The sequence below is a fragment of the Capricornis sumatraensis genome, chromosome 13 (assembly GCF_032405125.1).
Source record: "Capricornis sumatraensis isolate serow.1 chromosome 13, serow.2, whole genome shotgun sequence".
Lineage (NCBI taxonomy): Eukaryota > Metazoa > Chordata > Mammalia > Artiodactyla > Bovidae > Capricornis > Capricornis sumatraensis.
This window is the reverse complement of record NC_091081.1, coordinates 29,410,263-29,436,344: the sequence shown is the minus strand read 5'-3', so window position 1 is coordinate 29,436,344 and position 26,082 is coordinate 29,410,263. Positions and strand designations below refer to the sequence as shown.

At 40.1% G+C, this 26,082-nt stretch overlaps 1 protein-coding gene across 2 annotated transcripts in view; it reads left to right on the top strand.

Annotated features, from left to right (window-relative positions):
* Nucleotides 1-23,140, top strand: part of AFG1L (AFG1 like ATPase) — a 195,694-nt gene extending 172,554 nt beyond the window's left edge. The window contains exons 11-13 of one of the 2 annotated variants that reach the window (XM_068985370.1): nt 16,929-17,069; nt 20,779-20,892; nt 22,983-23,140. In XM_068985370.1, coding sequence (XP_068841471.1) covers nt 16,929-17,069; nt 20,779-20,892; nt 22,983-23,111 — 384 coding nt within the window. In that variant the 3' untranslated portion in view covers nt 23,112-23,140. The remainder of the gene's footprint in view (nt 1-16,928; nt 17,070-20,778; nt 20,893-22,982) is intronic. The other variant, XM_068985371.1, reaches the window with a different exon arrangement.
* Nucleotides 23,141-26,082: the final 2,942 nt, after the last annotated feature.

Here is a 26,082-nt window from a genome sequence, read left to right as displayed (position 1 = left end):
AGATGGCACTTGGACCTTTCATAGAGGAACATCTGAAAGATGCCAATGGACGTTTTCCCAGCAACATTCCTGCTACTAGTATAGGTTTGTATTGCGCAGACTCTCATATATAAGCTGGGGGCATAATGACAAATTACAATTCAATGAAACTAGTGCTATAGAGATTTTAAAAAAGTACTTTCAATTAAGTTTTTCTCTTTATTATTTGATTTGATCTAGAGAAATAGTTTTCAATATTAAGTGGATAGATTAACTTTCAAGCCTTTCACGAATGTTGTATCTTTTTTAAAAACTTGGGGAGTAGATAATTCAAAGTTGTCTTTTTGACAGGAAGATGGAATGAAGAATTCCATTGGTTTTAGTCACTTTCAAGGAGTTGGCCCTTTGTGTAACCAGCAGTACAAGGGGCATATAACCTTGTTCTGTTTCACATTTTAATATCCTTAGAATGTAAAGTTAGCATTTTTCGCTGAATATTTCCATGATTTGAAAAGCAGAAGAGTACAAGGAAAAATAACTCTTTGATATCTACATTTCTTGCTTTGTTTAGGCTTTTCTAATATTCACCTCTAAGAGGATTCAGTTTTTCCCAGTGAATACTCACAAAGCAAAATAAAGCCTCTTCATTTGTTAGACTTTTTAACACTTTCAGAAGCTATCATTCTCAAATTTAAAGCACTTTCTTTGCGATTCTAAAGTTCTTTACAAAGTTACTTTTTAGTGTCCTAAATATTACTTTTCATGCCCCTGAAATGCAAAGGGTAAAGTTAGCACTGATTGACCTTTCATTTCCTATTCACATGTGGAACCAGTAGCAAAGGGCATAGAACCTCATATTGCATCGTATGGGAGTAATCTTTCACATTCTTCTGGATAGGTCTCAAAGCCAAAGAAATTTATAACACAAGACTTTCCTCCCACCAGATGTAGCAAATACTGCCCTCTACTGAGGGATGCTCAGGATGGCTCAATTACATTAACTAGTCTGTCAGCTCCTGTTTTCAATGATTTTGGTAGTATTGTTACTAATCACTTCATTATTATCATATACATTCTTACAAAGTCATTATATTAAAAATAGAAAAAGATGGAAACATGTATCAGTCTTGGCCACATATGTTTATTACCTTCTGTAGTCTATACAATCAGATATCATAATGTCTGAGGCATTAGCAATAATGTTTAATTTTCCATTGTTTTGAACTAGCTAAGGAAATGCCTTCTGCAGTGGGAAATTAGAACAGGTTTTTTTTAGCATTATGTTAACAAATGACTTTGAAATAATTCTAGCAACCATTGGGCTGATTTTCTTCCCCCTGCCAATATGTTTTTCAGTGTCTGCTGGGTTGTTAATACCTAGGTTAAGCATTTCAAAGGACTAGCTACTTGTGCGGTTAAAATTTCCTCATTGTTTATCATCTTAAAAGATTAATTATACATGGTTACTTAAAAATAAAGAACCGTGTTAAACTAGATACCGTCCAACCAAAAGCTCCTTAAAGAAACTAACTAGTGAAATATTCACACACACATACATTTGTATACGACATGTTTTTGGAAAGTGTTTTGCTGCCTGTGTTCTAGACATGGAGAATATGAGCTTTCTTATTAGGGTAATATAATACATTGTTCAGCTCACTTGTTCCCATATTTCTAGAATCTGACTAGAACTGGCTTAAAGATAAACAAGTTTTGGTAGTCATTATAAACAAAGCCTAGTAATTCAAAATATTGCCATGGCTTCTTGTAAAATCTAAAGCATAGATTTAGATTTTACAAGAAAAATCTAAAAACCTCTCATTACCTTCATTCGGAAACTTTAGATACCCTGAAAACTAGCTAGAGAGTCTAGCCAGGTTGAATAATCTTATGGTGAGGGTAGATTCTAGGAGATAATTAGCTAGCCAAGGTCTGTGAAGGAGGGTTTGAAGACTCATTTACCTCAGACTTAAAAACCAAAGAAGCAGTCCTGTTTTGTATAGACTCTAGACTGCTCTCTATCATGCATAGTTAAACTGAAAACTTTAGAATGAAGTACCTGGGCAAGACATTCTAATTCTAGAAATATTTAGGGTCTTTCTGAATGGAAGGTTCTAAACTACACTAACTCATTCGTGATGTTAATTTTGTTGGCATGGTCAAATCCAGTTGTCTCATTCCTGAAAGGGTAACTCTTGATGCTTCTCAAATTTTAGATGTCTAATAAACAATTGGACATCTTAGTCGCATGCCAACTAATTGCTTCAAGATTATAGTCTCTATTTACTCAATTCCAGGTGGTTGGTATAATTAATCCATTCCAATAATTCTTACCATCTTATGGAGATTCCTTTGCAGTTTTAATGTATTACCTTGGAGTGGTATTAATTCTTACACTCAGTGGTGCTTATTAACAATAATGATGATGCTAATGATAATGATTTCCTACTTCTTAATGTTCTTCTAATGTTGTATTTTTAACCTATCTCCATAATTTTCATTTTGGTTTTCTATGCTGCAGGCAATAAGTCAAATGTTTTTAATGCCAATTTTGTTGAGGTTTTCTACTCTCCAATTGAACTTAGAAGAATTCCTAGAAATAAACCCAGGATAGTGCTTTTCACATTGTAGGCACTCAGATATGATATGGTTTGTTTTGAGAAGTTTTCCGGTCCAGAATCTCCAGAATTAGATATCTCGAGGATTTGGAGCCCTATTAGATATGCAGAGCTAGATGCGTCAAAGTGGGGAGAGGGTGCAGTCTTGTCTCTGGTGTGCCATGTTGACTTTTGTTGTTGTTGAGTCATTGTTTTTACAAACCCTGTTAAAAATATGACACTCCCTCCAAAAGAATACTATATTAACCATCATTATTTGGCCGTAGAGGGGATAGTATGTGTGTGTGCTCAGTTGCATCCGACTCTGCAACCCGCTGGACTGCAGCCCGCCAGTCTCCTCTGTCCATGGGATTCTCCAGGCAAGAATACTGGAGTGGGGTGCCATGTCCTTCGCCACGGGATCTTTCCAGCCGAGGGGTCAAACTCATGTCTTCTGCATCACAGGTGTATTCTTCGCCACTGAGCCACCCAGGAGGCCCCAGAGGGGTTGGAGAGTTTAACAAAGATCTGGCAGATCTAGGCAGGACTAACCTCCTGCTGTTAAGGCTGCATAAATCAAGTCGTGAGACTTCGCCTCAGTGCAAAAAGAACACCTTCTGAAGTAGAATGTGTGCAAGTTGGCAGTATTTTCTGGAATGGTGAGATATTTCCTGGCTGGATGTTGTGGTCTTCATATTAATAAGATTTCTCATATTAAGGTGCCATATCACCAACCTTGAGAAATTATTTCTACACATTTCAGTGCTGTTTTTCTAGTCATTATCTTTATTAGTTTGGTGCACATAGTTGTTTTAACATCAGTTCTTTTGATATATTTTTTGTTTGTTTTGAAAAGGACACAGTCATCCAAATACCATTCAAGCATTTTTTTTTTCCTGTTAAAAGGCACTTCTCTTTTTAAGATTTGAGATATTGTCATTTCTGTGTAAACAAAGCAAGGTGCCACACATATTTGTTTAATGAGGAGCTATCAGGGCATCACTACAAGGAATTTATAAAGAGGAGCCTATACAGATAAAGAGTAACCCTTAGGACAGTATTATCTAGACAGCGTTTGAAATAATAATTGTCCTACTTGAGCTGAAATAATGGTGGTGGAACAAGCATTAACCAGGCAGAGAAAAAAGAAACTCAAGCTGACAGCTCATTCCTGTTGCTGAAGTGGATCAACCGCGCATTGCAGGGCAGACAGCAGCCCAGTGGTAACGCTCATGCCTTTCACGTTGGTGTGGCATTGAGAAAATCCTCACTCCACTCCTGGTACCCGGGTCAAACCAAAGCAGACAGCTGTTCCATTTCTCATACAGGAGAAAGAGGATGGCAGGCAAGCTCTTTTATTCCTAAAAGTTTGTCAGAAAAGCTATGCTACATACAATCCAGCTGTATGTTCTTGGTAATTAAGGAAAACAAATGCTCTTTGCAAACTCATTATATATTTTAAGTTCTTTAAGTTTTCATCAGGTTTCCACAGAAACAAAGAGTTTGAAACAATAGTCGAGAATGCATAAACCTTCGAATAAGTGGATTTTAATTGTTCTTGTTTAGAAAATTATTCAGATAACCAGTCACATCAAAGACTATTAAACTTTTTAATTGCTCAGGTAGAAAGATGGAGACTGTCATCATTATCTATCATAAGAAGAATCTTCATTCGGTAATGCTACTTGAATTTTGAGCTAAAATAACATCCTTAAGGATGCTACTAACTAGAGTGCCATTTAGTACTCAAAAATAATCACATGCCTTACTTATTCACAGGACACAATGCATGAATTTATAATACTAATTATGATTTCAAACAGTGTTTTATGCTGTGGTTTACTTATATAGGCAGATCAGTTAATGCAGAACAGAGCTATAAATATTTGCACCTATACCATAGGTATTATGTGCATGCAATTTAGTGCTATGTTAGTGATGTCAGAAGAGTGGAGAAGTGTGTCTTCTCTGTATTTTGTAAAGCCCTTTTAGGACTTAGTATGATGCCTTATATTTCTTAAACATTCAGTCAATATCAATTTTTTCCATTTTATTTATTTCTTGTTGGCTGTGCTGGGTCTTTGTGGCTGTGTGGGCTTTTCTCTAGTTGCAGTTGTGGGGTCTGCTCTCTAGTGGGGGTGTTCAGGCTTCTCATTGTGGTGGCTTCTCTTGTTGCGGAGCACAGGCTCGATAGATGGTGCACGGGTTTAGTTGCTCCGTGGCATGTGGGATTCTCTTGCATTGGGAATCAAACCTGTGTCTTCTGCATTGGCAGGCAGCTTCTTCACCACTGAGCCCCCAGGGACACTTTCCACAAATATAATTGATTTTGAAGAATTGGTGACAGTGTATTCATTTATTCAGTGGTCTTGGATTGTGCAAGATTCTGTTCCCTGGTCTTGCAAGGTGCTAGGGACCCTGAGGTGAATACAGTACAGTTGACCTTTGAACCATACAGAAATAGGGCTGTCAGCCCTCTACACAGTTGAAGATCCATGTGAAAGTTATAGTTGGCCCTCTGTATACTTGGTTCCTCCACACCTGAGGTTCTGCACCCTTGGAGTCAACCAACCATGGATCATGTAGCACTTCGGTATTTACTACCAAAAAAAAAAAAAAATCTGTGTTTAAGTGGACCCACATGGCTCAAACTGTATTTTTCACAAATCAACACTACTAACAGTTTTGGGACTCCAGTGTCATACACTGGAGTAAGTTAGAGTTGCAACTGCAGATTTAAATAGATTTGTGAGTCCTCAAGCTCTTTAATATGTGCATTTATGTTGAATATTTTATACATAGAGATGAGTGAAGTGAAGTGAAAGTAGCTTAGTTGTGTCAGACTCTTTGTGACTCCATGCACTATACAGTCCATGGAATTCTCCAGGCCCGAATACTGGAGTGGGTAGCCTTTCCCTTCTCCTGGGGAATCCTCCCAACCCAGGTCTTCCACATTGCAGGTGGATTTTTTATCAGCTGAGCTACCAGGGAAGCCCAAGAATACTGGAGCGGGTAGCCTATCCCTTCTCCAGCAGATCTTCCGAACCCAGGAATTGAACTGGGGTCTCCTGCATTGCAGGTGGATTCTTTACCAACTGAGCTATCAGGGAAGCCCAGGGAAGATGAAGGGAGCTAAATAGCTGAAAAACAAAAACAAAGAGTGTATTTTGTTTGGAATTAGTAAAGATCTCAAAAAAGCAGAGACAGTACTTTGCCAACAAAGGTCCGTCTAGTCAAGGCTATGGTTTTTCCAGTAGTCATGTATAGATGTGAGAGTTGGACTTTAAAGAAAGCTGAGCACCAAAGAATTGATGCTTTTGAACTGTGGTGTTGGAGAAGACTCTTGAGAATTCCTTGGACTGCAAGGAGATCCAACCAGTCCATCCTAAAGGAGATCACTCCTAGGTGTTCATTGGAAGGACTGATGTTGAAGCTGAAACTCCAATACTTTGGTCACCTCATTCAAAGAGCTGACTCATTGGAAAAGACCGTGATGCTGGGAAAGATTGAGGGCAGGAGGAAAAGGGGACAACAGAGGATGAGATGGTTGGATGACATCACCAACTCAATGGACATGGGTTTGGGTAGACTCCGGGAGTTGGTGATGGACAGGTAGGCCTGGCGTGCTGCAGTTCACGGGGTTGCAGAGTCGGACACGACTGAGCGACTGAACTGAACTGAACAAACATTGTTTTGCTATACCAATTCTGTTTTTATGCTTTTTTGGCTATAATATATTCTCAGACCCTTTAGAAAATACAGAAAAAAACTAAAAAATATAGTAAATGAAAATAAAACCCTCTAAGTCTATCATTTAGACCATTTAGAGATAGCAACTATTAGTATTTTTTACATGTTTATGTAGCCTTTGTCCTACTTATATATTTTGAATACAATTATAATTTTACATTGTCCTGTTTCCACTTAGCTTTTTATCATAAGTGAGTTTCTACATCATAAAATATTTTTCGTAAGCACCATTATTTATTGGCAACATATTATTCCATTATATTAATGTGCTCTATTGAGCCATTCCTCTTGTTTGTTATGCTGTAAAGTTGATTTTTGATTCTCATAGTCATAAATAATCCTTGTGTATAGGCTTTTGTTGAATTTTTGGTTATTTCCGGTAGATTGATTTCTAGAAGCAGAATGACAGGGTCGAGTATATGACTTCTTTAAGGCTCTTAATACAATCCAATGTTTTTTTTTCTGACTGATTTAATCACCCAGCAGCAATGGATATCTCATTATATGCCTTCCAGCATTGAGTAGCATAATTAATTTTTTTAAATAACTGTATTTATTTTTGGTTGCCCTGTGTCTTCATTGCTACATGCAGCTTTATCTAGTTGTGGCAATCTGGAACTACTCTTTGCTGTGGTGCCAGGGCTTCTCATTGTGGTGGCTTCTGCTGTTGCGGAGCACAGGCTCTAGGTACACGGGCTTTAGTAGTTGTGGTGTGCAGGCCCAGTAGTTGTGGCACATGGGCTTAGTTGCTCCACGGGATGTGAAATCTTCGCAGAGCAGGGACTGAAACCATGTCCCCAGGATTGGTAGGTGGATTCTTATCCACTGTACCACCAGGGGAGTCCCAGTGTAATTTATTTTTCTTTGGAAAATTGCTGTATGGAAAATGATACATCATTCTTATTTTGTCTTTCTATGGTTACCATTGAGCTTGACTATATATTTTTTTATTAAATTTATTTATTTTAATTGGAAGCTAATTACTTTACAATATTGTATTGGTTTTGCCATACATCAACATGAATCCGCCACAGGTGTACACGTGTTCCCCATCCTGAATCGCCCCCCTCCTCCCTCCCCTCTGGGTCATCCCAGTGCACCAGCCCCAAGCATCCAGTATCCTGCATCGAACCTGGACTGGCAGTTCATTTCTTATATGATATTATACATGTTTCAATGCCATTCTCCCAAATCATCCTACCCTCGCCCTCTCCCACAGAGTCCAAAAGACTGTTCTATACATCTGTGTCTCTTTTGCTGTCTCGCATACAGGGTTATCATTACCATCTTTCTAAATTCCATATATATGCATTAGTATACTGTATTGATGTTTTTCTTTCTGGCTTACTTCACTCTGTATAATAGGCTCCGGTTTCATCCACCTCATTAGAACTGATTCAAATGTATTCTTTTTAATGGCTGAGTAATACTCCATTGTGTATATGCGCCACAGCTTTCTTAGGGAACCCTCTTACACTGTTGGTGGGAATGCAAACTAGTACAGCCACTATGGAGAACAGTGTGGAGATTCCTTAAAAAACGGCAAATAGAACTGCCTTATGACCCAGCAATCCCACTGCTGGGCATACACACTGAGGAAACCAGAATTGAAAGAGACACGTGTATCCCAATGTTCATCGCAGCACTGCTTATAATAGCCAGGACATGGAAGCAACCTAGATGTCCATCAGCAGATGAATGGATAAGAAAGCTGTGGTACATATACACAATGGAGTATTACTTAGCCATTGACTATATTTTTCGCTTATTAGCTCTTTATGCTTCTTGTATATTTTTGTTCCATGAACTATCTATCCAAATTGTTCCTTTTTCTAATGGAATGCTCTTACAATGTTAGTTCTATTGCAATGAGTTCTTGTCCCCCTCCCAATTCCATCTTCATGTCAATTTGTTTTCTCCCTATGGCTTTCTATTTTCATTCAATTGGGTCTTTGTCATCTTGTGATCTGTATAAGGATGCCACATAATTTTATGGCTTTTTTCCTGGTTCTTATATGCAGTAAATCATAAGTTTTCTTTTTAGAAATAAGTTTTATACTGTACCATAAAAATTCAAAAATTGATTACAAAAATAAATGAGCATAAAATAAATGGCACTCTGTGCTAACATATATTTATCACTTAGGTAAAATCTATCTTTCGCTGTAAAAGCTAAGTCATATTTTTTCTACATGTGCTGTACTTGCTAATGACTTCTAAAACATGGGCTTTACTTAGTAAATCTCTCTGTAGCAAGTGTAGCATTTCAGTAGATTGCCCTCTAAATTCAGTGAGCTGAAGCATTTACTGTCACTCTCTAGTCAGCTAGCAAGTTGGGAGGTGAGGTGGGAAGTTATTTTGACCAATTGTGCATTCACTTATGTATCGACACTCAGCCTTGCTGCTCTTGCTTGCTCATCTCTTTGGGGGCCTGGCTGGCTATAGGCAAATGGCTTTCCTTCTGTCCATTCCTCCTCTAGCAGGCCAGCTGAGGTGCTGCAACAGGGTGAGTGGAAGCATTTAAAGCCTCTTGAGACCTAAGTTCATAACTGGAAATTTGTCACTTTTGCCTTGTTCTATTGGCTGTGATAAATTACAAGCCCACCCAGATTGAAGAGTTGTGCAGATAGACTCCATGTCTTCAACTAGAACTAGAAAGTCACAATATAAAAGGTGTGGACAAGGAGGCAGAATAACTGGAGTCATAACTGTAATCAGACTACCCCACGTAGGCATTCTTCATTTCTCCAAAAACATTCTAAATGAAGTTTAAATTATCATAATTGTTTAGAGACTTTTTTAGTTAATGCAGTTGAACGCCCCAGACACCTTTAAATGATGAATGCTGGTAAAAAAAAGAGGGGGCGAGTGGGCCTGTGGCAACTTTATTATCAGTTTACCAGTCCTAGTGATCAAGATGTCACACATCAAAAATGATACTATTTGGTGATCTTATGGCACACTAGGCTATATAAGATGGTTTGGCAGCATCTATATGTGGTTTGGTGAAAACATTTATTATACTTCTGTATGTTATGTAATCGTGAGGGGAAAAATAAATTCATAAAGGTATTTTAAGTATATCAAACACTGAATTTGAACAAAACTTTCAGATAAAATCTTTTCACATTTGTAATGAGAAGAGTTACCTCCATGACCATAACTTTTAAAGAAGTGTGTTTTTGGCTGTTCTGGGTCTTGATTGCTCTCTAGTTGTGGTACGCAGGCTTCTCACTGAGGTGATCTTTCTTGCTGCGGAGCACAGGCTCTAGGGAACGTGGGCTTCAGTAGGTGCGGCGCGTAGGTTCAGTGGTTGTGGCATGCTGGCTTCGTTGCCCCATGGCGTGTGGAGTCTTCCTGGATCAGGGATGGAACCCATGTCTCCTGCATTGGCAGGTGGATTCTTAACCATTGGACCACCAGGGAAGTCCCATGAATGTAACTTTTTAAGAATCAGATTTGATGTTGGAAATGGCTAAATGAAGTTCCTGATTTAAAAAATTTTAGTGATAATCTGAAGAGAATTTGAAGAGAAATTTTTGATAGTAAACATTTTATGTGAATAAGAATCCTTGTTCACACAGGAAGTGTTGGGAAGTCTTCCACTTCCAATAATGGTGGGCTCTTTGTCAGTGATTTGCACCAACCTTGTAGTTAGGGCAATGAAGGGAAGCTGGATGAATCAAGTATCAGATTAGGCTAATTGCAGAAACAGATAACCCCCTGTCTCAGAGGCTTAACAGATAAGTGCGTCTTTCTTGTTCCTCTCACCGTTTAGTGTAAGATGGCCAGGAAACTGCTCCGGGTGGTCCCTCATAGATCCAGGCTTCACCCCTATTGTGTGTCCACCCTTCTTTAAGTCCTCCGCGGCCTCTCTCTTCAGCCAGTGTACGAGTAAAGAAGGTGAGGAGTCTGTGTGGGAGTTTTTATGGGCCAGATCTAGAAGTGATTCATATCACTTTCTGTTACATTCCACAGATTGCGCAGCCCCACCTAAATGCAAGAGAGGCTGGGAAATGTGATCTAGCTGTGCACTCAGGAAAACGAAGAAAACATAGATATTGGTGAGCACTGGTAACCTTCTTTTAAAAGCTCTGAGCTTGCTTTTGGCAGCCTCACTGGGTTATTGAGACAAAGGGCAGAGACTCGGGCCAGCCAAGGATGGGGACCTACTAAGCTGCTCCCCACTGTGGTTGGAGCCCTGAAGGATTGTACTCTAGGAATAAGTGAGCTTAAACTAAACCAGACCTCTGTGGACTTCAGTCAAACTCTATGTGAACCGAGTAGCTCAGAATACTTCAGGTCTTGAATTGGAAATTTTTCCTTTGAGTGTTTTATTAAAGATATAATCCAGTACACAGAGATAACCAAACATATGGGGAGACAAGACAGTAAAGTTACAACATAAGATATTGGACTTATGAGTTCATATTTTCAACAACTAAGCTTACATATTCAAGGAGATTTAAAAAGAAAGCTAGGCTTGGAAGTTTAGTGTAGGTATCTAGAAATTATAAAAAGAAAGAGATCAGCTTTGAAAAAGAACCAGTATAATTTCCAGAACTGTAAAGTATGTGACCAAAATTAAGAACTTTGTGGATAGAGATTAAGAGCAGATGAAACACAGCTCATGAGAAACAGAGTAAATTATCCAAAATGAATCATGAAGAAGTGTAAAGAAAGGAAAATACAAAAGAAAGGATAAAAGAAATGGAGACGATGTAGTGTAACTTGGGTTCATTTAGAATAGCAGGAGGAGGAGAGAGAGAGAGACGATGGAAGAGGTAATACACACCTGCAGAGGGACTGAATCTTGTCTGACAGTTATGGGAGAAAGAAACACTGACAACATGGTAATCAAAACTGCTCGAGTTAAGGTAAGCTATCAATGGGAGCGTATCAACCTGCCTGGGACTTGCATTTTGACGTTGCTTGGCCTTTGATTATGGGGACTCTGGTACTTGGCCATGAGGGCTAAACGTGACCTATTTGGAAATGGTGCCATTTGCACCATCCCCTCCCTCCCCTCTTGTCTCCCTGGTGTAAAGAATCATTAGCTGAATGTTAACTGTACAACTGAAGTCAGATTTTATCCCAAATATCAAATCCATTTTCCTTTTGTCAAACTTTAAAGAACATATGCATTCAGCTTATGATTTTTTTTAATGTCCCTAAAAAAATCCTGCATCTATAGATTAAGAAAATTTAGAAAGAATAAATAAAAAGAAAAATTAGAGATAAAAAGAGAAATGTTCATGACAAAACTAATATAATGATCTCACACAGATGAAGCATAAATGATAAGATGCCCACTATAAAAATGATCTCCAAAAAAGCATTATTGTTTTGCTATTCAAAAAATCCGAGAAGTATAACAAACAAAATTAATCTTTCATTCCACTATCCAAGGATGACCAGTGTTTACAAATGATCTATATCTTTCCTAGAATGTTCCTAAATGTATATGCTATGGTATACAACAAAGGCTTACCTTGGGAGTGAGGAATTTGGGCCAACTAAGAAAAGGTGGGGTTTTTTGGTAGGTGTTTCAATTTCTTTGGTGACTAAATGAGTATAAAAGAAGGAGTAAGCCTGCTCCCCAGGCTATGTTGTATTTTATTCATATATTCACTCAATGCATTCAACAAATATTAAGCACTTCCTATGTGACATGTACTGGATTAGAGGCTGTGCATTTTGTGGGCCTGGGGCTTTCCCCTGCATGAGTGCTCATGGTATTACCTTCACAAGACATGTGGGAGGGAGAGGGCCTGAGACAGATGCTGTGTCTGTCATCTAGGGATACTTCATGGAGGGCTGAGGTGCCAAGGAGGGCAGATATTTTGGTGGACCAGAGACAGTGGGAGGGAGAGGGAGTGGCTGTTGCTCGTAAGTGCAAAAGCAGAGGCAGACTGGATTATTGAACTGTTCACTTGCCTGGCTTCGTGAGCTGAGGAAAGGTTATTTAGTAGTTACTTAAAGAATAGTGCTTAGTCACTCAGTTGTGTCCAGCTCCTTGTGACCCCATGAACTATAGCCCACCACGCTCCTCTGTCCATGGGAATTCTCCAAGCAAGAATACTGGAGTGGGTTTCCATGCCCTCCTCCAGGGGATCTTCCCAACCCAGGGATTGAACCCAGGTGTCTGCATTGCAGGTTGAGCTTCCCTGGTGGCTCAGAGGGTAAAGCGTCTTCTTGCAATGTGGGAGACCTGGGTTCAACCCCTGGGTCAGGAAGATCCCCTGGAGAAGGAAATGGCAACCCACTCCAGTACTCTTGCCTGGAAAATCCCACAGACAGAGAAGCCTGGTAGGCTACAGTCCATGGAGTCGCAAAGAGTCAGACGCGACTGAGCGACCTCACTCACTCCCACATTGCAGGTCGATTCTTTACTGTCTGAGCCACCAGGGAAGCTAATAAAAGAATAAGTACTGTTTATTAGGTGTCTGTTGTATGCCAACAGCATACAGTGCATAAATCATTTTACTTACTACTCATATGGGGGCTTCCCAGGTGGCACTAGTGGTAAAGAATCTGCCTGCCAATGCAGAGGATGTAGGAGACTCCAGTTTGATCCCTGGGTCAGGAAGATCCCCAGGAGGAAGAAATGGCAACCCACTCCAGTATTCTTGCCGGGACAATTCCATGGAGAGTGGAGCCTGGCGGGCTACAGTCCATGGGGTCATAAGGAGTCAGACATGATCGAGTGTCTGAGTGTAATACTTCTCATGTGAACTCTGCAAATTAATATTTAACTAACATTTATTGATCAGCCACTAGTGTTATAAGATTTTATATACAATCAATACGTCAAATCCTTGGGACAAATCTATGAGACAGGTTATGATCCCCCTTTTACAGATGAGGAAAGAGACATTGATGAAGACTTGTTCAAGGTCACATACTAGACCTGACAGACCATAATTCCAAAGTTTCTATGGTATTTTCATTCACAGCTACTTACGTAATGAAAAATAGTGTTTCTCATTAATAAGAAACCCCTGTTGTTAAGCCGCTTCAGTCGTGTCCGACTCTGTATGACCCCATAGATGGCAGCCCACCAGGCCCCGCCATCCCTGGGATTCTCCAGGCAAGAGTACTGGAGCGGGTTGCCATTTCCTTCTCCAGTGCATGAAAGTGAAAAGTGAAAGTGAAGTCGCTCAGTCGTGTCCGACTAGTAGCGACCCCATGGACTGCAGCCTACCAACCTCCTCCGTCCATGAGATTTTCCAGGCAGGAGTACTGGAGTGGCTTGCCATTGCCTTCTCCGAAGAAACCCCTCTCTCTCCCCAAATTCAATCCTAGGGATCTTTGTTGAGTGTCATTTCTTAGACACTTCAATATTGAAGCTGGAATAAGAAAACACACTCTTTTAAATAGCTATTTAAAAAAAAAGAAAAACCTTTATATTTTAAATTAATTTTAACCTTTCTGGAGCTGATTTCTTTGGGGAAAAGACATCCTTCTTTGATTAATTCATATCATTCTTTTTCATGATTTTAAAGGAAAAGGTGATATTACTTTCTCGATAGCCTAAATTGAAATATCTTTTGCAACTAATAAGCTCTCCTTTATTTAAAGACTATTTGTGACTGTGGTTAAATAATACATAACATAAAATATACCATTTTAATCATTTTTTTAAAGTATACAGATCAGTGGCATTAATTATACTCATGTTGTGCAAACATCACAACACTCCATCTCTAGAACCTTTGCATCATACTAAACTAAAATTCTGTATCCATTAAACAATAACTACCCGCTCCTCAATGACCATTGTTCTTAAACGAGATAGATAACTGTGTTAAGCTTAGTTTTCTTTATATGAATGAGCACATAATTATCTTAGGGATATGAAGGAAAGGGATATTTGCCAGCCTAATGGCAAATGCAGAGCCTACTGACAAAGGTATATAATTTGTAAAAATAGCTGAGTGGGCAGAATTCTGATTTTCAGCTGCCCTAGGCACTTCAGTGCACTTCTGATAATGATTTTCCTTGGGCATGTAGTTATACTGATAGAAATCATATCCATGCATAAAGAGTGAGCTTAATTATATATAACTGCATACCTAAAATGAGGCTTTACATTTTTTTTTTACATATACTTTCTGATTTACAAAAGATGAGACACTAAATTCTGACTGATCCCCAAGAAGTAGTGTGTGTCACCCTCGGAACGTGAGTGTCTTTTTGTAGAGTTCTCCTTTTTCTGGGAGGACACTGTATCTTGCCTTCCCCCTCACCCCTTCGGGAATTGTTTTCATTATATGGGATTTCACAGTCTCATCTGATTCTCTGCTCTGACTGTGAGGACAGGAAAATGCACAAAGGCTGATTTAGGGTTTTGGATGTAATCAGGGGTAGTGAGCAAGGCAAAAGTGAGTTGAATGGTAATGTCTGTTCCAGGTGCTGTGTTAAACGTTTTACATGTATTGTTTTGTTTAATACTCACAACCCTGTGAGATAGGAATCAATTCCCATTTTACAGATGGGAAAACTAAGGAACAGGAAGATGAGGTTACTTGCCAAAGACACATCACTAATAAATGACAGACTAAGGATTCAAACTCAGGCTGTGCAGAGCTCTTGTTCCGAGCTGCTCTGTTAACACACCCTCCTGGCCCACATCAGCCTTGACAGCAGCGTCATACCACACACACCTGGGAGCCCTTATGTGGCTGAGGTGAGTGGGGAGTCTCAGCTAAGATCAGACACTGGGTCTAGAGACAGAGGCTATCCAGCCAGCTCAGGGAAACGGGGGAACACAGGGTCATCTCTGGCCCCACTTGTTACCTGGTTGGTGGAGGAGAGGGGAGAAGGGGCATCTCTAAGCAGGTTTCAAGGCATCAGCTCTTCCTTGTGCCCACTCTCTGGTGGTGTGCCCCTGGGCTCGTAGTTGTTGCGTATCCTTCTTAGAGCTGCTTTTCTTGAGGGAACCACCTCCCCAAGGCCTCCCTCTCCAGTTTATTCTTACCACCCCACACCTACAGGAAAAGTTTTCTGAGTATAGTTGATTTCAGCTAGTTGTTAGGAGAGTGGCAGGTGTAAAGGGTGGACTCTAAGGTGAGGATGACTCTCCCCCTCCTTGCAATTCCTTGATTCTCCCAGGAACATAGTTGTCTCTACATTTCTAAAGCAGAAATTTTAATGCAAACGACCACCCCAACGAGGGAGACATTCTTTTTTTTAATTGTTTATTTATTTAGTTTGTTTATTTGGGGTATACTTGGTCTTTATTGCTGCGAGGGCTTTTCTCTAGCTGTGGCGAGTGGGGCAACCGTCTAGTTGCTGTGTGCAGGCTCCCCATTGCGATGGCCTCTCCTGCTGTGGAGCACAGGCTCTAGGGCACAGGCTCCATAGTTGGGGCACACGGGCTTAGTTGCTCCACGACCCATGCGATCTTCTCGGAGCGGGGATTAAGCCTGTGTCTCCTGCATTGGCAGGCAGATTCTTTACCACTGAGCCACCAGGGAAGTCCAAGGGAGACACTCTTAAACAGGGAGGAGTACTGATAAATTCTGCCAGAAGCTGAGGCTTCGCGATCTGGGTCCCTGGGATCAGTTGTTGGGATCTGAGAGCTTCCAGAGGGACCTGAGAGCGGCTCCTGGACTTTGAGTCTCTGCATTCTCTCACGGCCAGAAACTTCCTCCTGACCCTGCTCATGGCTCCTGTTCACAGGGTGCAGCCATTCACACCCGACTTAGAATGAGAAGTGACTCTCCTGGGAGTGTTTCTGACCCCAGAGAATGTGTGGATTGCTTTCATAACTGTCATGAATTACCTTCATGTTTCAGGAACGGGCACGTTACACCTGCAGGCAGCACCTTTGTGATGATTCTGTGGACCCTGAGGGTTGCATCCTCCTTGTGTGGGGAAGTAACAGGTGCACCAAGCTATGCTCGAGGGCTTACTCTACTTTTGTATGAAAACCCTCTGGTATTGCCTACAGAGGTTAGCAGTGTTTACTACATTGTATTTCAGTAATTGTACATCAAATTAAACAAAAAAATATTGTCTGATGCTTTTTATACTGGAGCATAGTCTTTATTTCAAAGTGGTGACATAATACTCAGCTGCTGTGATAAAGACAGCTGCGTTTACCAGTAGTGACAGTTTGCAGTTGAGTCATAGGAAGGACTTATTTGGACTTGTTTAAAGTCATGTCAAATAAATAAAACGAGTGAGACCAGACTTAGGATGTGGGCCTCCAGGACACCAGCTGAGGTGGCTAGAATCGTTCTCTCACGTCCCACCATGTGCTGTCTTCTCTCTTCCCTGCTGTTTATATCCCTATTAAGTAGGGTGTTCATGCACTGGAGAAGGAAACGGCAACCCACTCCAGGGTTCTTGCCTGGAGAATCCCAGGGACGGCAGAGCCTGGTGCGCTGCCATCTATGGGGTCGCACAGAGTCGGACACGACTGAAGCGACTTAGCAGCAGCAGCACACTGTCCTCAGCCTGCTCTGAAAACACCACTGTGTTTGGTCAGGTTACCTCAAAGCTACACCTAGATCACACCGTGATGAGAAAAAGAGATATTTTCAACCAGAATTGACTTATTTCCATTTTCTGTTCTCTATTTTATTTTAATTATAGCCGCTTGGAGCCAGTGACTATTTGGAACTGTCAAGGAATTTTGATACAGTATTTTTACGAAACATTCCACAATTTACCCTGGCGAAGAGGACCCAAGCTAGGAGATTCATAACTCTCATCGATAACTTTTATGATTTCAAGGTAAGGCTGTGGTATATTTTCTCAGAACTAAATACTCTGGACCGTGGAGCAAGACTGTTGCTGGAATCCTGGTCTACCACTTACTTTACTTCTCTATGCCTCAGTTTTGTCACATACAAATCAAAGATACTACTCTGAAGTATTTACTTCAGAGAATTATTGTGAGGACAGAATAAGCTAATCCAGGTAAATCTTTTAAAACAACACTTGGTACACGCTGATGCTGCACAAGTACTATTGGTGGTGGCGGTAACAGTAATCATATTGTATTAAAAATCCCATCATAAGACGCTCTGCTATCTTCCCAGTCCCATCATTCACCTAAACATATCATGTGCTCTGTCTGTGAGTATGCACAGCACGATGCCTTACCTAGGTAGAGTGCTCAGTAAACATTTGTCACGTGAATCAATTACTGGACTGATGAAATAATGAATGAACAAAATAAATGAATGAATGACTAAAGGGCCATTCTCAGTATTAGTTTTCTCTCCCTCTGACTTGGAAACCCCAGTAACTATCATTGTCCCTAAACAAGCAAGAAAAACCCAGTTATCTTATTACCAGCATGAGTCGCCGAGCCTTTGTCCATTCATCAGAGGCATTATTGCCTAGTGGTTAAGAAGTAAACCCTGGCACCAAGCTGAATACCTTGAAGACTAACTTAGCTTGAATTGCCTTCTTTAGAAAAAGGGGATAATAATGGTATTTACCTCATAAGATTGTTGTGAGAATGAAATGAGCAGGTAAAATACTTAGAACATTGTGCGGCATACGGTAAGCTTTCAATGAAGGTGAGCCACCAGCATCACTGACTCAATGGACATTAATTTGAGCAAACTCCAGGAGATAGTAAAGGACAGGGGAGCCTGGCGTGCTGCAGTCCATGCGGTCGAAAAGAGTTGGACGTGACTGAACAGCAACAACAATGAGCCACTAATAATCATATATACCTGTAAATATACTTACAGAGAAGGTAAAGTACCACTTCAAGTTAAGAGTGAAATATTGTTCTACCGTTAGATACAGGTTTCCCTCCTTATTCCTTGTACTGAAATAGAGCAGTGATTGACTAAAATTGAAGGGACTTTGAAGGGAGGAGAAGGTACCAGAATCTGCTGGGAGGCAGAGGTGAGATTTTTAATGTTTCCTTTATTCATTCATTCAGCAATCTTCACGCCAAGCACAGTGCTAATTCAGTGACAGGCAAAGCCAGGCATGTTGCCTGCCTTCATGGAGCTGATAGTCTAGTGTTGAAGAGACACTGATTAAATGTGTGCAGACCTGAGTGTAAATGTTCTGAGGACTGAGTGTGGGATGTTCTCTTGGAGAGAGGGGGACTTGGTGCCATGAGAGTCCAGGAGGACAGTAGGCTGATCTTTGTGTGGGAACTGGGGGCAGGCTGAGGAAGTCCTTCTGAGGACCAGCTGCACCAGAATCATCTGAGCTCCTTAAGATCCAGATTCCCGAACTCACCCTACCCCACACCAGCAGATGAAGACCAGGGAGGGGGCCTGGAGCCTGCTGGTTCACCAGCTCCTCAGGTGCTGCTCATAAACACTGAGCTGTGATGGCTGGGCTCCACGTGCAGAGTGGGGAGTTGGCAGCACAGGCCCTGTGTTGGGCCTGAGCGTGAAAGGCAACCTGCCTTCGTGAGTGCCATCAGAATATGCTGCTTGCTCTCAAGGGGCCCTGTGAGCAGGAAGCTGAGAACACCAGGGCTGGGGATCGAGGTGGTTACTTGTCTCCTTCTGGATTACTCATCAAGAGACTCTGCTCTGAAATAATCTTGTGGGGTCTGGAATACATTGCCCAGAGGTAGCACTCTGTTTTCAGAGGGCAGTGCTTCAAGAAGAAAGTGGGAGGGGTGCATTGATAGGTGGTTCTTAGAGTGGCAGATTGATAAACTCTTATTTTTGAAAGCTTATGATCCCTACCCCTCAGTCCTACCCCCTGATCCAACCTCCCCACACTGTTTAACTTCTTCATTAGACAAAAAGATTTTTCAGGCAATATGATGGAACATCAGAACTACTCTCCTAACATTTGCTTTAACTAAAGCACACATTTAAAGTTTATACTCTTTTTAAAAAATAGCCGAAATTCTTATTTCAGAAATTGGAAGCATTAGACAGACATCGTTTTAGAATGCATTTATAGAAATCTGTGAAATAAGGACATTTCCATCTAAGTAATGAAAAAAGTGTCATTTGTGGTTAAAATAATTTATAAGAGGAGGTAGAAGGTCATTTGTATATGGAAAGACTAGTTCCAAACATCAATACATTGTTTTAAAATATTGATAGCGCGTGTTTGCTCAGTCATGTCTGACTCTTTGCAGCCTCATGGACTGTAGCCCACCAGGCTCCTATGTCCATGGATATCAGCATATTTACTTAAATAATGATTTTAAAAGGATGGCTGTGAATCCTGAAAACAAATTCAGATCTCCTGAAACATCAGGAAGAGTATGTTTTAATCTAGCGGACATAAAATTTATTAAGTTGTGAAAGCAGTTTCTGGTGTGTGATTACACATGGACATTCACTCAAACACTTATGTAATCAAGAAATATTCATGCCAAGCTTAGTGTTTTTCAAGGATGTCCGGCTGGATGCTGATAGAAAGGCAGATTCTGGTAACTCAGGGTGTAATCAGAGGAGCGGTGCACTGGACTTAGCTGTCACATGTGCAGCAAAGGGGTACCAGTGCATCGGGGGAGCATCTCTGATGCGCATAGAGATGGGCTTCACACAGTCAGGTGAAAATGTCAACCTCAGAGGTAATGGGAAAGCCACTGGACTTAGAACTGGAAGAGATCAGGACTGGTGTCACAAGCTGAGACTCTCCAGGTCTGGAGCTGCCCCCTAAAACCTTTGTTCCCTACTTTAGAAGGCGGTGTAAGCTGTGTGGAAGTATTTGTAAAGTACTGTGCAGTTTAAAAATAGCACTTTAAAGAGACTATTAGAAAAAGTAAGAAAATGGTCAAAAGGTTTTCCTAAAAAAAAGTATTTTGTTTCAAAAATACATTTGGAATTTTTGAATCCCAGGCTATCTGAATATAGGTTATGTGGTGTGTCTATTTACATTTTAGAGATATTCCAGAAATAGAAAAAAAGGTTTTCCAAATATTGAAATCTATTTTAAAGAAATGCTGTATTCACTTATTTATGCAAGGTTTTTTTTTTTCCATTAATGAAGAAGATACAGTGTAGATGGGTCCTGCCAGTTTTGAAATTTTGACAACCACATGTTGTTTATGCTCTTTTTGTGGACTTTAAAACATGGAGATTAATAAAAATTTTAGTAGCTTTAGGGTAACTTTTGAATATTTAGGTAAAATCTCTAATTAGAAAAACAGATTAATGAAACAGGAAAAAAGTGATAGATTGAAGCTTTTAAAATACTTTTTTTCCAAAATAAAGATAGAACTTGGAGAAAATGTGTAGAAGGAGAAATGAAGTTAAGACTGTTAGTTAGATTCAAAGAGAGGAGTTCAAGGCATTGTTCTTTATAAATACACATTCTGTAAGCTCGTAAAAGTATATTTCACCAAGTACCAATTTTGCTACATATATTTAGAACCATTTAAAAGCAAAAATCTTAAGCTCCCTGTTATAACAGATTTTTATTTTATGAGAAATTTGTTTTTGCCTTCAACTTGTTAAAGATAAGGAGTAACACCATTTGCTCGTTTTCTCTGTTTCAGGTGCGCATAATTTGCTCTGCATCAGCTCCTATATCAAGCTTATTTTTGTATGATCATCATGACAGTGAGTTGGAGCAAAGCAGAATACTGATGGATGATTTGGGGCTGAGCCAGGTAGGTGATATTAACATAATCTCTTTTTATTATAAAACAACTTAATTGTTTTGGTTTGATGCATGGCTACGTTTTAAAGAAGGAATGCAGTATGTATTTAACCACTGATTTGCCGCTTTCTTCTAAAGCCAGTATAGCAGACATATCCTCAACATCAGTAAATATAGAGAATTATAGCCTTAGAGTGGTGGAAGGAATCTTTGTGATAAAAGTGAAGTCCAGGGAGGTGGACTAAGGGGCTTGCAGTTACACCACTGACCAGCGGCAGGCCAGAGCTGGCCACCGGGCACCCACGTCTGGTTCTGGGCTCCCTCAGCCCCGCCGCGCTGCCTTTTCTGGATATCCTCCTTCGTGTCTGCTGGATCTGTATCCAGTCATGTGGACTGGCTGTTCTAGCACTTTGTGCCTGACAAGGCCCTTTGCTTAAAAAGAAATCCACGATTCATCTCCTAACCCCATTCTGTAGACATTTGTGGAGCACCTGTGGGTGCCAGGCTCTGAGGACACTCTGTCGGAAACCAGCTGATGCTGGCCCAGTTCTCCTGGAGCTTGGGGGTCTGGTGATTCACTCCAGGCCAAACAGAAGTGGCTTTGCATTTCCTTTTTCTTTATGAATATTACATGGTATATTTCTCAACTGTAGACAACTGAAATATTAGTAAAAAATTTAAAACTATAAACACTCACCCCCCCGTAAATGAGGGGAGCCCCATTCTTTCAACCCCAGTAGTAAAAGACCCTTTGGAATGAGGAAACCATTCCTTATTGACCTGAGTTGAAATTATGCATTCTTAGGAGTTTGGGAAAATGAGGCCAATAATTATTTAATAGTGAACCTTCAAAATATGATTTTTAAATCTACATGTAGAAATACATAACTGCTTGTGATCCCATTTCTCTGAGAGCAATACATCCAAATAATGTCTTTTGACAATTTGGAAGAATATACTTAAGGGGCTACTTCATCTCAGTTTCTGAAGTTCTTTAAATCATTGGCTTTTGAATTTTTCTTCTGATCAGAGTTCACATATAGGGCAAAGTACGCTCAGCACTTAGGGTCAATAAGACATGAAGAAATCCTGGCACGTGGCTATAGGGTCATGCAGTTTTACAGTAGGTCAGTAATTTGAACTTAGGAGTGCAGAACTTTTCTCTGAGAGTATAATAGCAAACTCCTAAGGAAAGAGGCAAGATTCAGTGTTCACTCACAGGCTATAGCCTGTGTTGAAATCACCAGTCCCAGGTTATTTGCTAGCCTCACGAGGGCTCCCCAGCTGAACCCTACCTACGTGGGAGGATCAAGTGTCCCAGCAGCTCAAGACCAAAAACAGCTCTGGCCTTCCCAAAGCTTGCTCCCAGACACAATCTCCAGGTCCACAGAAGGCCTCTCAGTCACCCAAGTTGGAAAAAGAGATTAGCCCTCAGGCCTCCCCTTGGGAACGTGGCCCTGACTGTGAAGCTTCAAGGGAGAGTCTCAGCCACATATTGATATACCAAACTATTGGGTTTTGTTGTTGCTTATTTCTTTTTTAAAAAAATATGTATTTATTTTTGTTTATTTGGCTGTGCTGGGTCTTAGTTTCAGCATAACAGATCTAGTTCCCTGACTGGGGATAGAACCCGGGCCCCCTGCAGTGGGAGCTTGGAGTCTTAGCTAGTGGGCCACCAGGGAGGTCCTGACTTCTTTCTGGCATGCACTTTTTCAGAAAGAATTCCTTTTCTGTCTAGAATGTCCTTCCTTTAGATTTTGTAGAGAACTTTCATCTGAGCAAAAGTTTTCTTATTTGGATATTAGAGTGTTGTTTCAGCTTTAATTATTCATCTAATGTTTTCTTCCTGGTAGTTTGTTCTGCTTATTGATTACCGGTTTAAATTAGTTGATTCTCTAGTCTAATTTATATTAGCTGAGTCTCTAATTATTGGGTAAAATTAGTTGATTCTCTAGTCTAATTTAATGAAAAAAATTTCTAGACTATTTTATAATATAGGCTCAAAAAGTATTTTTTAAACTTGTACTTAGTTCTTTAAATTTTTAGTTGCAGAGCTTTTAATTGGTGCTGGATTGTTGTTTTATTTTTTTTGATAATTAGGACTCAGCGGAAGGACTAGCCATGTTTACTGGAGAAGAGGAAATCTTTGCATTTCAGCGCACAATTTCCCGACTCACAGAAATGCAGACTGAACAGTACTGGAATGAAGGAGACAGAAGCAAGAAGTAACCGTCCCTTTTGCGTGAATAAAACTCTGGGCAAATGATTACTGCAGGGAGAACTCTTTATTATGGGACTGGAAGGAATCATTTTCTCATCATTAATTATGCACTTTGTCCTCTGGACCATTTTTATCTAAAATTGCTGTCAAAGATATAGTGGTTTAGTAAGTTAAAGCCATTTTTAGGTTTACTTTTTGCCTGTTTATTTGGCCTTATTTCTACACCACACAATTAAAATCAGCACTCTTATCAAGCTGAATGTAGGACCAGGCATTTTGGTTTCATATTAAGCTACCTGAATGAACCTTGAATACATACACACTCTGTAAACACAGGGTGTCTGGATATCTGTGACCTTTTGGCTACCTGGTAGCTGCATGATAGAAACACATCTTTATGAGAGTGAAGGAAAAAAACCTTACATTTCAGTTCAAAACAAAAAGAGATTTCTGATGGACTTAGCTCTGTGATTGTTGGGGGCTGTAAATTACTTTAAATCTCCCAAGTCTTTAGGCTTCCTTACAGCAGAGAGTATGTTTTTCACCCTGAGTTCAAGCTTTGCAGGCAGGACCTGATCTCCAGTGGACACACAACTGACTGAAAAAAATGAAGGATTATGAAACCATAGAATAAGAAACGGGTGTCAAATTTCAACCGACAGGCAGATTCCCCCAACTCTGACAGCCCGGAAGACAAATACCAGGAATGGGGACCAGTGAGAGAGTGTCGGGAGGGGTGGTGTCCTGGACCACACTAAGCAGCAGAATGGACTCTGCTCACTTGAGGCCATAACACCCCGTGGACCACAGCTCCTTCCCGCTGCTCACGTGTGTTTGCTCTGCTCGCAGATTTCACTCCCACCCTTGCCTCTGCTTCTGCAGTGCGACAGGCTTAACAGTAAATGGGAAAGAATGGTCGCTTGACGAATCTACTTAAATGAAATCTGATTTGCCCTCCATGGAAGTCATTCCTTGATTCATTCAAATACAGCCTGACTTTGCTAACTGTCACTCACAGAAGGAACCTTGGTTGAGGTTGTTACAGGAGTCTAAATCCTTATTCAAGGAAAAAAAAAAAGAGAAAAAGAATTGAAATCCACAAATCTTGTGAAAATTAAATATTTTGGGAGAGTAGGCACAGGTGAGTCAGTTTAAATAAATGATTACGATTATCAACATAAGTAAACTCTTGAAACTATGTCATTTATAAGTTAATAATCTACCCATACTAGTCTATTTTGTACCTTAACCTAAGTCAATCAGATGGATAGGTAGGGTACCCAAGAATAGTGAAACATTTAAATCAAAACTTCTGAAAATTAAATGCGATTTGAAAATATTTTTATTGAAGTGAAACAGTGAGTTCAAAAAGATGTTAAACAGGTTACAAGGGAGAAAGGACAGGAAATAACCACTGTGCCAGATTTATTGCTAGAAATTTCTAAATCTTGCATAAAAATATAATCCTCAAGAGACAATGTAACCATCCCTGTTTATAGACAAGAAAACTGAGGCTCAGAAAAGCAGCTTGACTGGAGATTCATAGTTTACAACTACAAAACTCACATACTATGTTTTTTACCATACCACCTCTATAAAAGCAAGATCATTTTTAAGAGTAATTCTTTTTTGTTTAATAAATTTACAACAGAACCATTACTTTGTACTCAGTAAGTATAAAATATTTAATTTTAGTCTTTCAATCTAAGCTTTTTGTTTTCAGTTTTGGTGTTTTTTTTTTGGCCAGATATGTTATCCTTTAATAAAAAGACAGTGTGAATGCTAGACAGACTGACTGGTGGACAGTCTGCTTGATAGAAAGAGGAGCTGTCCTTGAGTGTGTGGGTATATGTGAATAGTCCCCCACTCAAGTTCTGTTGTACAAGTTCATCTGAGGTCACGTATTTGAAACGAGAATTTGAGTTTTCCATAGAAACAATAATGTGTTGTTAGTTAGGGCCCTAGCTAAACGTACAGAAGCTTATGGAGTTCTCAGTGCAAATGCCTTATAATTTTGGTACTAAAGAACTTAAACTCCTTTTAAAATACAGTTGCTGCAAGGTAAAACTATAGTTCAGGTTCCACCTGAGTACCCAGATCATGTCTGCACTTGGTGGGACAGGCCTTGGTGGAAGGGGCTTGCTGAGAGTGGGGTCTGTGGGGATGGGATGAGGAGACAGTGTAAGGGTCTGTTATATCGGCCTAAGTACCAGAAGGAAAGAGGAGGGATTATCAGGAGGTAGCTGGAAATGGTACAATGTTATTCCATCTCCTTTCCACAAATTGTTTCATAAAAGAGCCTACAAGAAAAAGAAGCAAAAGCCTTCAAGAAAACCTGTTACCTTGAAACAATATGATAGTTCTACTAAAAAGGAAATTAATGCCAAAATGAGAGGAAAATGACTCCTAGATCGGAAAGCAACATTTCAATATATGTGTTGCTTCTTCCAAGCCCCGCCCCAGTTGCCGTCTCAGCATTCCAGTCTCTCTCCCTGGGATCATGTGAAATTTCTCAGAGCAGATGCTGTGTCTCTCTTTTTGAACTGCTTTTAATTTGTACTTGAAGATGACGTTTGAACTGATTGTTGCTGTGTTACACTCCCGTTCACTTAAGAGGTGACCAAGGGTCATGCTGAGGGTTTTTATTGTTGGGAAAATGCCTCCAAAATGACCACTAACTTCCAAATTTAGAAGAAATCAAGTAGAGACAAAGAAAAATATTTTAAAAAGAGAGAAACATCTGATTACTGCATTATTCTTGTATTTCTTTAGACCATGGATAGGCTTATCTGTTAACATCAGTAATAATGACATGGTAGACTTAAAGAATTTTTAACCTATTTCTGATGTTTACAAGGCTCCAAAGACTAGTACTGTTCTAATCAAATTTATGTATTTTCAGTGGGATTTCAAGTTTTAGTCATAAAGCATTATTTTATGCCCTCTGAATATATTTCCTATACCTTTAGGTGTGCAAAT